Source organism: Erythrolamprus reginae, chromosome 2 (genome assembly GCF_031021105.1).
Source record: "Erythrolamprus reginae isolate rEryReg1 chromosome 2, rEryReg1.hap1, whole genome shotgun sequence".
NCBI classification, from domain to species: Eukaryota; Metazoa; Chordata; class Lepidosauria; order Squamata; family Dipsadidae; genus Erythrolamprus; species Erythrolamprus reginae.
This window is the reverse complement of record NC_091951.1, coordinates 209,210,511-209,223,450: the sequence shown is the minus strand read 5'-3', so window position 1 is coordinate 209,223,450 and position 12,940 is coordinate 209,210,511. Positions and strand designations below refer to the sequence as shown.

Sequence of the window (12,940 nt, the reverse complement as noted above, 5' to 3'; positions counted from 1 at the left end):
CTTAAGAACTTAATTCATTCCATGATCAGGTTCTTAAGTAGAAAAGTTTGTAAGTGGAAGCAATTTTTCCCATAGGAATCAATGTGAAAGCAAATAAAGCATGCAAATCCATTAGCAAAGAAATAAAAGCTTGGAATTTGGGGGAGTGGAGGAGGAGGAGAGGAGGACAATCACTGCTGAATGAAGAAGGTGAGGTGAGGGGAATAAAAATAATCCAAAACTTTAAGGCTTAAAAAAAAAAGAGGGACTCTGAGGCGGAGAGGAGGAGCACGCACCTTCCATACCCTCGGCACGAGGCTGCCTCCCATACACTGCACCAGAGAGAGAAACCCAGGTGGGTGAGAGGGGGGAACCTCTTGCTCCTTTGACCGAAAGGCGACTGCTGCTGCTGCTACCTGCTTGCTCTTCCTTCCCATGCTGAAGGGCTCCCCTCTCCCCTCACTCACTCGGGGCGGCAATCTCGTGCCGGGTGTAAGGGAGATAGTGCGAAGGAGTCACCACAGTGAAGTGGTTTATTCCCTCTCCAAACACCCAAAGAAAGGAAAATGCTCTGTTCACTCTGGACTGTCAAAGCCTCCTTAAGCACCACTGAAAGGCTCCTCTGGCAGCCCAGAAAAGCCTGAGGTGGCTGGGATTAAAGGGGGAATGGCAGGAAACTGGCCCGGCCTTTGTGCTGGGAAATTTTTCCAGGTTTGGGTTCTTAAGTAGAAAATGGTTCTTGAGAAGAGGGAAAAAAATCTTGAACATCCGTTTCTTATCTAGAAAAGTTCTTAAGTAGAGACTTCTTAGGTAGAGGTACCACTGTATTTCTATTTGTGATTTCTGATATTGCAGAAGCAATTTAGAACCAATGTAGATGTATGATACTAATAAAGTTTAAATATGTTTATATATAGATGAGTAGTGAGTTCTGAAACTACAGGTTCACGCTTGTGCTTGCATACAATGCTTTTGCGCATGAGCAGAAACTTCTGCACACATGCAGAAGCATTCCAGGTGGATGGGTGGAGCCTCCCTCCACTAGCACTATCGGTTCTTAGAACCGGGCCAAACTGGGAGTAACCCACCACTGAAATAGACCTTGCACAATCAACTAGAAAGAAATATTATAGAAACATAGAAGACTGACGGCAGAAAAAGACCTCATGGTCCATCTAGTCTGCCCATATACTATTTCCTGTATTTTATCTTAGGATGGATATATGTTTATCCCAGACATATTTAAATTCAGTTACTGTGGATTTACCAACCACTGAATTATGAAACATATCTGAAGGAAAAGCACTTGAGGGAACATAAACTATGACAGGAATTATTACTAATATACCAATAGCAATAGGGGTCTTGGTTCCAATCCCACAACTGGAGCATCACTTAATCATTTGCAACATTGATTAATCACTGTCAATCAATTGCAAAAGGCAGCTTTACTCGGAACAGCTTATATCTGCTCATTTAACGCCATCAAAGAACGAAAGCTGGCTATCTCTGGTCCTTGAAAATGACTCACCAGGTGGATAGAAGTGTTAAATACAGTCTAAATATCTGGCTCATTGTGCAAACAACCAATAATAATGATAAAGCGACCCAACATGTTTGTATATCGAGTGATGCATTATTTTTCTTTGGACCGACTGTGAATGTAAAGTTGAGAATGATCATTGTTCATCAAACAGTCAGCCAGATGTTAATATCTGAACTTCTGTGATAAATTGATGTGGGTGTGAAATGAATCATGTCCAAGTTTATGACTTTTTTGCCCCAGTCATGAAGCAAATAACCATGGTCAATAAGGGAATCATGCAGCTGTTAAGCAAATCTAGCTTCCCCTATTGACTTTGTTTGTCTGAAGCCCCTTGGGAAGGTTGTAAAAGGCAATTACATGACTCTAGTGACGTTGCAATGTCATAACTACAAGGTCCTAAGTCACCCTTTTCAGTGCCATAACTTTGGATGTCAAGTCAAGGACTACTTCTACCTGGTAAGCAAAGTCAGTGGGGGGAACCTGATTCACTTAACAGCTGCAGGGTCATAATATTGCATCCAGTCAGCAAATTAAATCCATTTATTTTAAATACATTATACTATTAATTTGAATGTACACATACATAGAAATTGCAAAGATGGGTGCACAGTAATTTTGTTATTTTTACATTCTTTGTATCTTCAGAAGGTGGAAGGAAAGGAGTTTTCTTTATGATTTGATTTTGTTGATACTTTGCCCATATAGTATTGTTTTTTCTTCCAAATATTTGATACTATTCCACCTCTAGCTCATATGGAGTTACAATAAATACAATCAAGTAAAATCAAAATAGCCAAGGAACTGCAGTTGATGATCTTGCTAATCCTGGTTGTTTTTCAGACCAAACTCAATGAAGACTTCACTGTGGCAGCATCAGGTGATGGAAAAGCAACAATGACAATTCTGACGGTCTATAACGCACAGTTGCGGGAGGAAGCAAATGTCTGCAACAAATTCAATCTTGAAGTTTCTGTTGAAAACCTGCAGTTGAGTAAGTTTGACTTCCTAGAAATAGTACATTGTAATGAAATTTTGGGGAGTAGGATTAAAATTTTAGTGTTCGCTGTGTCAGAATCTCAATTTGGAACAAACTTTCTCTGCTATTTATTCATAATTTTTTTTTCATTAGATAGAAAATATTATTAACCATACTTAGTTGAGGTTGAATATTGGCAGTCAACAAACCAATTGAGTTTGGAAAGATGGTCAAATAGCCATAGGCCAGAAGGACTTTTGTTGTCCTTTAAGTCTCCACTCTTCTCTTATCAATTAACTAGTTGCATCAAATCTTAAGATTTGAAGTAAAAGATGCTAAAAAAGAAAATTTGTTAACTGCTTTCAATTCATGTTGATGGGTTTACAACAGGATTCAATTTTTTACTGGTTTTATGTCTGTATACCATGTTACATGTTACATGTTTATCTTATTTTGCCTTTGGAGAACCCACATTTATTTGTCAAATTTATATGCAGCTTATCTCGCAATTCAAGGCAACTGTCAGAGGGTTAATATTGCTATGGAATTCTTGTAATACCTTAATATATTTAGTACAACATTTGTTTTGCAGCTGTCTTTTGTGGTACTCTTTTTAAACTGGGATACTGCTCTATTTGTATGCAGATTGATGGTTTACATGGAGAAATTGCTTTTTTAGAGTTTGCTTTAGTGATTGACTCCACCGGCACGTTCTATTGGGCTGCCCTGCTCTCAGCCCTCTCTCCCACAAAGACTCTGCAGGAGAAGGGCAGTGGATCATAAAAATATGCTTTGGGTGTATCCCTGAATAATAATGTCCCTGCCAAACTTAAGAGGGATATGAGATGGTAGATACACCTGTTTATGATGATAACAACTCTACTGGGCAGGGCATTGTGGTCCATAATTTGGTTGATGAGACAACTGTAAGAGGTGTCTATTGAGGACAGAATATGCATGTTTTGTAAGAGACTGAGATATCTGCCTGGTTCTACTGCTTGCAGAAAAAAGAAGTACATTGTTAAGACTGTCAAGAACGGTACTAAGGATTGTGATGTTGGTGTTGGTGTGCATCTTGTCTTGGTACTAATGATCTGTCCAAAAAATATGTATTTTCTGTACAGAAGGATTTCCAGAGTTTTGGACAGGAACTTAGCAGGATAGGCTATAGTCTTATTATTTAAAACAGAGTTGTTGTCCCCAGCAATCTAAAATTAATATAGTTGTTGTATTCCTAACATGGATCTTTCTGCAGTTAATAATACTAAGGTTGGTGTTAAGAAAAAAATAAGCTTTTGACCATATGCATTAATGTTTGCAGCCTAACAAATCTTATTTCATTCCTTGACAACGTGACTAAATTATGCATATACTTGAATTTCAATAATAATAATAATAATAATAATAATAATAATCATTATTATTAATTAGATTTGTATGCCACCCCTCTCTGAGGAATTTGACAAAGTAGACACAAGTTACTTTGGGTAAAAAATATGTGGGATAGAAAGCATCATCACCAGATGGATTTGTAACTGGCTGACAAATCACATTCAACTTGTAGCCCTCAATGAAATTACATTTACATGGAAAGTAGGAAACAGTGGGGTACACTAGGTTCTATTTTAGGCCCAGTATTCTTCAACATCTTCATAAACAATTTAAATAAGGGAATAGAAGGGAAATTCATCAAATTTGCAGATGACACTAAACTGGCAGGAATAGCAAAAACTCAGAAGATATGCTAAAGATCCAGATGGATCTTGACAGGCTTAAACACTGGGCCCTATCTAATTAGTGCAGAGAAAAGTAAGATTTTACACAGCAAAGGAAAACCAAATGTACAGGTAAAGATTAGGAGAAATTCGACTTAATAGCAGTAATTTGTATGCCGCCCAGAGTCTACGGAGAGGGGCGGCATACAAATCTAATAAATAAATAAATTAAATAAATTGTGAGCTGGATCTTGGAGCCCTAGTAGACAATCACTTAAATATGAGCCAGCAGTGTGTGTCAGCAGCCCAAACCCTCAACGTAATCCAAGGTTGTATTAATAGTGGGATAGAATCAAGTTCATGTAAAGTATTAGTATTGCTTTATAAGTAAGACTACACCTGGAATACTGAATCCAGATTGCTCACCATATTAAAAAAGTATGTAAAGAGTGCAGAAAAGTACAACAAAGATGATTAGCTGACTGGAGGCTAAAACATATGAAGAATGCTTGCAGGAATTGGGTATGCCTAGTCTTTTGAAAAGAAGGATGACGCAGTGTTTCAATATTTGAAGAAAGAAGGGGCAGTCAATCTATTTTCCAAAGCACCAGAAGGCAAGACAAGAAATTATGGATGGAAACTAATGAAGGAGAGAAACAATCTAGAATTAAGGACTGAACTTCCAGCAGAGTTAGTAGACCAGTCACCGGTAACTAAGTTTAAACATGCCTGAGATAAACCAAAATAAAAATAATACAATTAAAAATAAACAAAATCCCCAGTCTCAATGGACCACGAAGCCTTTTTCTGCCACCAATTTTCTATTTTTCTAGGATAAACAATAATATACACACACAAACACTGCACAAACATATATGTACAATAACAATTACTTTAGATTTAAAGAAAAATATAAATTTGGTTCTTGCAAAATGATGGGTGAGAGGCATTTTACACCCAGGTTAAAAATTCTAAGCTCATACACTTTACAGCCCGAGTCTGCGGAGAGGGGTGGCATACAAATCCAATAAATAATAATAATAATAATAATAATAATAATAATAATAATAATAATAACCTACACTACCAGTTATTCAATTTTGAAATTTAATCTGGATTTGAATTTATTATTTTTTGTTTAAATGTTCCCCATTTACTTCCTTCGAGACTTCTTTCAAAACCCAAGTAATTATAGAAATAGAAAGTAAAAACAATTTGATTAATTCTTTGTTTTCCAAGATGATGTTATGGCCAGTTAGACAATCAAACTTTTCACTTAAAAAAAGCTGCTAAGAATTTGCGCAGGGTCTAATTTTCCTTATTTCTTTTGTAATTTTTAGACGTAAAACAGGCAAAGGGAGGCAAGGCAGCCCTCATGCTTAAAATCTGCGCTAGGTAAGAATGTTGAATGTTAAATAAAACTTTGGATTGTAACTGAATATTTAGAATAATAACTTGGAGAGGCAATTTTGTTACTGTTCAAGAAAATAGTTATACATTTCCCAGCTTTACGCTCTATCTCTGCTTGTATATTGATCTGTTTTCTGTGCATTGTCCTCATTTGTAACACTTTGTTGGTGGTGAATGAAATTAAGAGCAAGATTTAAGCCATTTTGGAATACACAGCATTGTCCTGATAGCAATGAAGAGGAAACTGTGTGTGAACTAGGAAAATCCATCTTTGGTCATTTTTCTTCTCCATTCTTGATTTTAGGTATCTGGGAGAAGTTGATTCTACAATGACAGTAATTGATGTTTCTATGCTGACTGGTTTTCTCCCTGATGCTGAAGACCTTACAAGGGTAGGCAAGCTTTGTGTGGGAGTTTGAAATGGCTGTTCCTGTAGTTCAGTGAAGATGCTGACGGAATGTGTTATAATTAATCATTTGCCGAGTGCTGAAATGGGAGCATGCACATGCATGAGAACACCGGAAGCCAGAAGAGCAGTTCCCTGACGTGTAGGTGTGCACTGGGAAACTGAACTTCTGGGCCCCGGCATGCACATGTGCGCCAGTCTTCGGGTTTCTAGCGTGCATGCACACATGAAGACCAGCTGGCTGGCATACATGTGCACCAGTGGTGGGTTGCTCCTGGTTCGACCTGGTCTGATGAACCAATAGCAGCAGCAGGAGGCTCTGACTTCTGCGCACGTGCATATGAACTGCTAGCAATAGGATTTAGAACCCACTACTGATGTGTGTGCTGGAAACCAGATGCTCATCTTTCCGGCATGCATATGAACGCCATGGAGCTGCTCTTTCAGTTTCTTTCAGTTTGTGGTGCTCCTGCACACGCGAAGACCAACTGGCGCACCGGTACCTGGAAGAGCAACGAACGATGGCTGGTGTGCTTGAAGAGATGGCTCTGTGTGCCACTTCCGGCACGTCTGCCATAGGTTCAGTATCATGGGCATATATGGTTAAAACTGCAGAGAGAAATAATGAATCTTCATTACCAGTAAATGAATCTGAATTTTATTTCAAGGACAAATACAAGACATTATTTTCTTTTTTAAAAAATAAGAAAATATTGTGCTGAAGACTTGATTCTTCAAAACTTTGTGAATCTAGTCGAGGTTATTTTAACTTTTAACTATTTTAACTTTCTTGATGTTGACTGTAAGCAGTGACTTCTATATTGACCAGAATTAGACTGTAAAGAAGACTTTGATTTGTAGAAAGCTGTGTGGAATTTTGGGGGGAAATTACTAATATTAAAACACTTTTTGGCTGTCTCAAAGTTTCTCAGAGGTACATCCTGGAACCTTGAAAATACTTTCAGATTTTGCTATAAATGTAACATGGTGTCAGTACAAATGGCTTCAGTTATCTGCAGTTCCATGTATTTGAATCACCCTGAAGTAAATATCATCCTTTCTTTCCTTTCATTGTTTAGCTTTCTAAAGGAGTCGACAGATATATTTCCAAATTTGAAATCGACAATAATATGGCTCAGAAAGGAACTGTTGTCATTTACTTAGACAAGGTAAATACTTATGGGGTCAATATCTTTGAGTAGTTGCATAGTTGGTTATTTGGTTTGCAAGGCAAACACTGAAGTGTGCTATTCTGAAAAAATAGTGTGTATGTTCAGCAAAATAAATCTATATCATTCATTGCTGATTGTAGCAAGGAGATATAATGATCTCTTCTTGCATTATATTTAAAGATTGCATATTTGCATATTTATCCATACGCATAAATGTAGTACCACTTCCTGTCTGTTTTCCATGATTGCAGTGATGTGCGGGTCACCAGTCCTTGAATCAGCAAACTATGCTACTCCAGATTATGCTACCAATCTATATTCTGCCATAACAATGAGGGTGATGAATGGCACTATCCTTGGTAGATTCTTTGAGTTTTGTTTTCCCTTCCACCAAGCACCCTCTGTCTTTGGAAACAACCTCAGTCACTCCCTGTAACAGGTTCAGCAGATACTTAGAGCAGCATATCTCGCCATCTGTCAAATGAGTATTTTGGGTAGAGGGAAATATGAGCTAATACACCCCATCCATTTTAAAATCTCAAGCCTGCTCTGATATATGTTGGTTCAGCAATTTGTGAAAGCAGCTCTAACACTTTCTTGAAAGAGATAAATATGGTTAACTCACCAGTTATAGGCATGGAGAGGAGTCAGGTTGAAATAGGAAGGTGTAATCAATAACAAGGAAGCTACATCCCTGGCTAAGAGTGCAATAGGATGATGATACCCAAATAATGATGGTATCCAAGCAAACATCCAAAGCTTTGAGTTCTGACCTGGAAGCCTGCAGCACCTGAAGTAACCAGAAAACAGCCAAGGAGAACTAGCATGCTAGAGCTGACTATCAGAGTTGTGGGATTATTATCGTGATCCCTATGTACTGTGTTTTCCCGAAACTAAGACAGGGTTTTATTTTTAAAAGAAAATAAATTAGACTGAATTAAGGGTTTGGTCTTATTATTTGGGGATGGGGTGGGAGTTCTTATTATTTTGGTGGTTCAAGAAGCCCCAGGCGATCTGCACACTCAGAGCTGGGAGTCTAGCAGAGAGGCTCCTTCTGCATGCCGCCATCAAGCTTCTCCCCTCCCACAGCTGTGTTTGTGTGAGCACAAGCAGCCTGAAGGCCCCTGCCCCCAGCTCCACCCTCATGCCCCACTCATGCCCCACTCATGCCCCTCCCAGGCCTTACTGTACTCTTCACTCCAATATCCCTGTGGGTCCGCCAACATGCAACATTGAGGGCACCCCGACAGACGCAGCTCAGCCGGCCCGACCATGGCCAATGCTCCATGCCCACAGCTGAGCTTGGCCTGCAATGGGCCTGCTGGGGCCTCCATAGGCAGCGGTGACGAGGGCAGCGGCAACACCCGCAGTGCCTCAGCCATCCTCGCTGAGCAGAAGCAGCCGGTGAGCAAATCTTTCAGGTGGGGAAGGGAGACTGCACATAAGATGCAGCACCAGGACAAGGAACCTTTTGGCTGAAAGCAAGAAATTTTTCTCTCCTCCAAACTCAGCCAGAGATGAGTCTTTGTGAGACTCATGTGCCTGTGAAGCTTCTTGGAGCAAAAGAGGAGAGAGATTTATTGAATGCAGCATGTAGCCAAAAGGTTCCTTTCCTGGTGCTGTGTCTTATGTGCACCCCGTCCACCCAAAAGGTTTGCTCACTGGGGATGGTTCTATGTAAGTGGCAGGGATGTGCACACAACTCCATTTTCACAGGTGGCATGCATGCATACTGTACATGCAAATGGAGCGTGCACACACATTCTCACCCACTGCTTGCACAAATGGGGATGCGTGCACAGTGACCTGCCATTTCTGCATCCCAGTTCCAAATGACTCGAGGAACCTCTGTTCCTGCATGCGGCTCACAGTGTCTGGTTAAGACAGACTGAAGGGATCTTTCCTTGAACCCATGCCAAAACAGTATTTTCCCCTTCATGCAATCACTGCTCAGGAGGATCTTCAAACTCATATGAAATTAGCCTTTAACACCTATTCTGTTGGGGGGAGGGTTCAGGGACTGTATGGATTTCATAAGGGGGCAACAGGGGCAGGATGGGGATTGGCAATGGGCTTAGCCAATTTTGTGTCAGTGTAGTTTCCTGCAGACTCAAAACGAGGAAGACAGCATTGTGTCTAGGCACTGGGGGAAATTTAGATATTAAAAAGAAGCATGAAATATTTATTTATTTTATTGATTGATTGATTTTGTCCATTGCACAATGAGAGTTATATTGGGTATACATATAGTAAATATATAATGAAGGTTATAGAGGATATACTCATAGTAAAATATATCTAAGAAAGAATAGAAGAGAAGAAATAGGAATAAAATATATAAGTGAAAGAATAGAATAAATATAGGAAAGAAGAATGGTGTAGGAGATATAGGAGAGCAATAGGAAAGGGGACGGGAGGCACTCTAGCGCACTTATGCACACCCCTTAATGACCTCTTAGGAATCTGGAGAGGTCAACCATGGATAGTCTAAGGGTAAAGTGTTGGGAGTTTGGGGATGACACTACAGAGTCCGGCAATGAGTTCCACGCTTCAACAACTCGGTTACTGAAGTTGTATTTTTTACAGTCAAGTTTGGAGCGGTTAATATTAAGTTTAAATCTGTTGTGTGCTCTTGTGTTGCTGTGGTTGAAGCTGAAGTAGTCGCCGACAGGCAGGACGTTGCAGCATATAATTTTGTGGGCAATACTTAGATCATGTTTAAGGCGTCTTAGTTCTAAGCTTTCTAGACCCAGGGTTGAAAGTCTAATCTCGTAGGGTATTCTGTTTCGAATGGAGGAGTGAAGGGCTCTTCTTGTGAATTATCTTTGAACATTTTCAAGGGTGTTAATGTCTGAAATGCGATATGGGTTCCAAACAGATGAGCTGTACTCAAGGATATATAAATAGATTAATTAATTAACAAAAGAAGACATGACAGAATTGTTTTATACTCTAACTTTTGACCAGTATTTTCTGTGACACCATTTCAACCCGCTGCTCCTCTCAATATATGAACCTTTTCCAATGTTAATCTTTGTTCTGCGCAATTTGGACAGACTGATAGAACTTAGTCCTTCAATCAGTGGGTCAAACTTGAGCACTCAACTTGGAATAAGTAGTTTCATTGAAGTTATACAGATGTTATTTTAGTTATTTTGTAATTATGTTATTTAATTTGTATGGCACACCAGGCCTTGAATAGATGGAATGTCAGCCATTTCTGGTGAGCAGATCCAGCCTCCTTATGCAGCTGCGCCACTGCATCTCTGTTTATAGAGATGGAGCTTTTATTTTTAAAAAATCCTTATTACCTCCATGGGCAAACTAGTACTCACAAAATTATCTTTTCTCTCCATCCTAGCTCTCCCACTCGGAGTCTGAATGCCTGCAATTTAAGATTCACAAGCATTTTGAAGTTGGCTTCATTCAGCCAGCAACAGTCAAGGTGTACAGCTACTACAATCTAGGTAATGCCAGACGTATTGAACACTCCTTCATTCTCCTATTTCCCTCACAACAATTTTCCCCTATGAAGTGAATCAGGTTGAGAGAAAACAAGGTCATTTAGCTGGCTTTCCTGGCTGAACTCACAGTTCCCTTCTTCTAGCCTGATGCCTTAACCACTAGACCAAATTGGCTCTTTCCAAGGAACTCAGCACACTGGAGCTTGGCAAAATTAGACAAAATTAACCAACAATAATTGATACTTTATAAAATATTCTTGATTTTGCAAAAGTCTCTTTATATCTATTTTATAAAGTCTGAAATGAAAATGAATTACTTGAGAACATTGAAAGGTATTGACACAGAGCTCTGTGTAGTATTTTGGCAGCCTTCTGGCATGAGTTTCTTTTGCTTGCCTCCTGAAGAGCAGAAAACAAAGATAGTGGAGTCTAGGACAACTCATTGCAGTCAATTCGCCATGGCCACCTCAGTGCGACCAACCTGCCACAGCCAACTCCCCATGGCACAACTCATTGCCCAGGAAGTTACACTAATATCAAAGAAATGGTGGAATACAATCATTTAAGAAAGGATGCAAAAATATTTGAAATAATTAAAAAGAAATGTTGAATTGTCCCATAATGAATTGTCATGTGGCAAGTTGACCGCAGTAAGTTGGCCATGGCAAAATGACTGTTGCAAGTTATTCCATTCTGAATCCAGTGACACCAAGATCCTGTTTTTCTCTGGTCTGGTGGGCAACATGATGCTCATCTTAGAGGAAAAAAAAGTGATACCAAGATATAGGAAACTGAACTTATCTTGGCTGAGGAAGAGTTTGCCATTCCAATTAATATTTTGAAAATTCATTATTATTTTTATTTCTGAATTACCTGTAAAACATATCTACACTAGATCTATAGTAGTTTCCCTTCCTTTTCATTATCAGCAAAAATATGTCACACACACACACACACACACACACACATACGCACACAGTAACCAATATTCCAAAATTCATACACATTTATAAAATATTAAATGTTTAAAATATAAAATAACCATTTTTTAAAAATCTCTAATACAAGAGCCGGGGTGGCGCAGCAGGTAGAGTGCTGTACTGCAGGCCACTGAAGCTGACTGTAGATCTGAAGGTCAGCGGTTCAAATTTCATCACCGGCTCAAGGTTGACTCAGCCTTCCATCCTTCCGAGGTGGGTAAAATGAGGACCCGGATTGTGGGGGCAATAGCCTAGCTCTGTTAAAAAAAGTGCTATTGCTAACATGTTGTAAGCCGCCCTGAGTCTAAGGAGAAGAGCAGCATAAAAATGGAATAAATAAAATAAATAAATAAAATAACTAATAGTTTTTGGAAATTTGAAAAACCCAAACTGACAAACATCCATGGTCAGTTCTAATTTAGTTTTGTTGGCTTCACAAATCAATGGATGATGCTTTAATTTCAGGAAAGGATGTGTTCTCTTAAGACATTCTGCTGCACAAATCATTTGCAGTGATTTTTGCCGATAGGTGCAACCGTAAGATCGCTTACTCTGTCACAGGGATACCTAATTTACCTGAAAGGTCAATTTGTTCCCATTTGATCTCATTCTTGCTAGGTCTTGTTAACTCCAGTGAAAGTGCAAGATTATTGGCCTGTAATCTCACTTATAAGGCAACTGTAGTCCTTACTTACAACGGCCATGGGACACTGCAATTGTTCAAAGACACAATGGGGCTAAAAATTAACTTCGTGATCAATCTTTGCATTCACAATCATTGTAGAACCCCTCAGTCATGTGATTGCTACTTTGAAACTAGCATACATATTTGCTTGCAACAATATTGTATAATTTGGAAGATGGAAGTAAAATTGTATTTTTCACATAGCAACTGCATCTCTTGGCTTAACAACCAAAGGCGAAATAAGTTCATACAAGGCCAATTGTATTCACACGATTTTCTGATTAGTGACCAAGTTGTGATCACTAAGTGAGAACTATAAGAAGACTCTGTATTGGTATTGGTATTGCTAATACCAGAGCCAGGGTATTATCTGTAATATTGCATAGAAGCTCCCTAAAATTGAAGACTTTGATACAAGGAGACCTTGATTTTATAACAGACCATATGAATCATGAATACAGATAGTCTTCTGGCAAAAACTCTTCTGTTTTGATAAGCAGGATTCAGACTTTCAACTGCATGGTTTGCTTAATGACCATGTAATTAGATAATAACTGCAGTAACTCACTTACCAGCCATAATTGAAAAGATTATAAAATTGAGTCTA

At 39.0% G+C, this 12,940-nt stretch overlaps 1 protein-coding gene across 1 annotated transcript in view; it reads left to right on the top strand.

Annotated features, from left to right (window-relative positions):
- LOC139161886 (A.superbus venom factor 1) overlaps positions 1-12,940 on the top strand; it is an 82,194-nt gene that overhangs the window by 63,299 nt on the left and 5,955 nt on the right. The window contains exons 31-35 of the mRNA XM_070741582.1: positions 2,366-2,516; positions 5,557-5,611; positions 5,931-6,018; positions 7,112-7,201; positions 10,566-10,671. Of these exons, the coding sequence (XP_070597683.1) occupies positions 2,366-2,516; positions 5,557-5,611; positions 5,931-6,018; positions 7,112-7,201; positions 10,566-10,671 (490 nt within the window). The remainder of the gene's footprint in view (positions 1-2,365; positions 2,517-5,556; positions 5,612-5,930; positions 6,019-7,111; positions 7,202-10,565; positions 10,672-12,940) is intronic.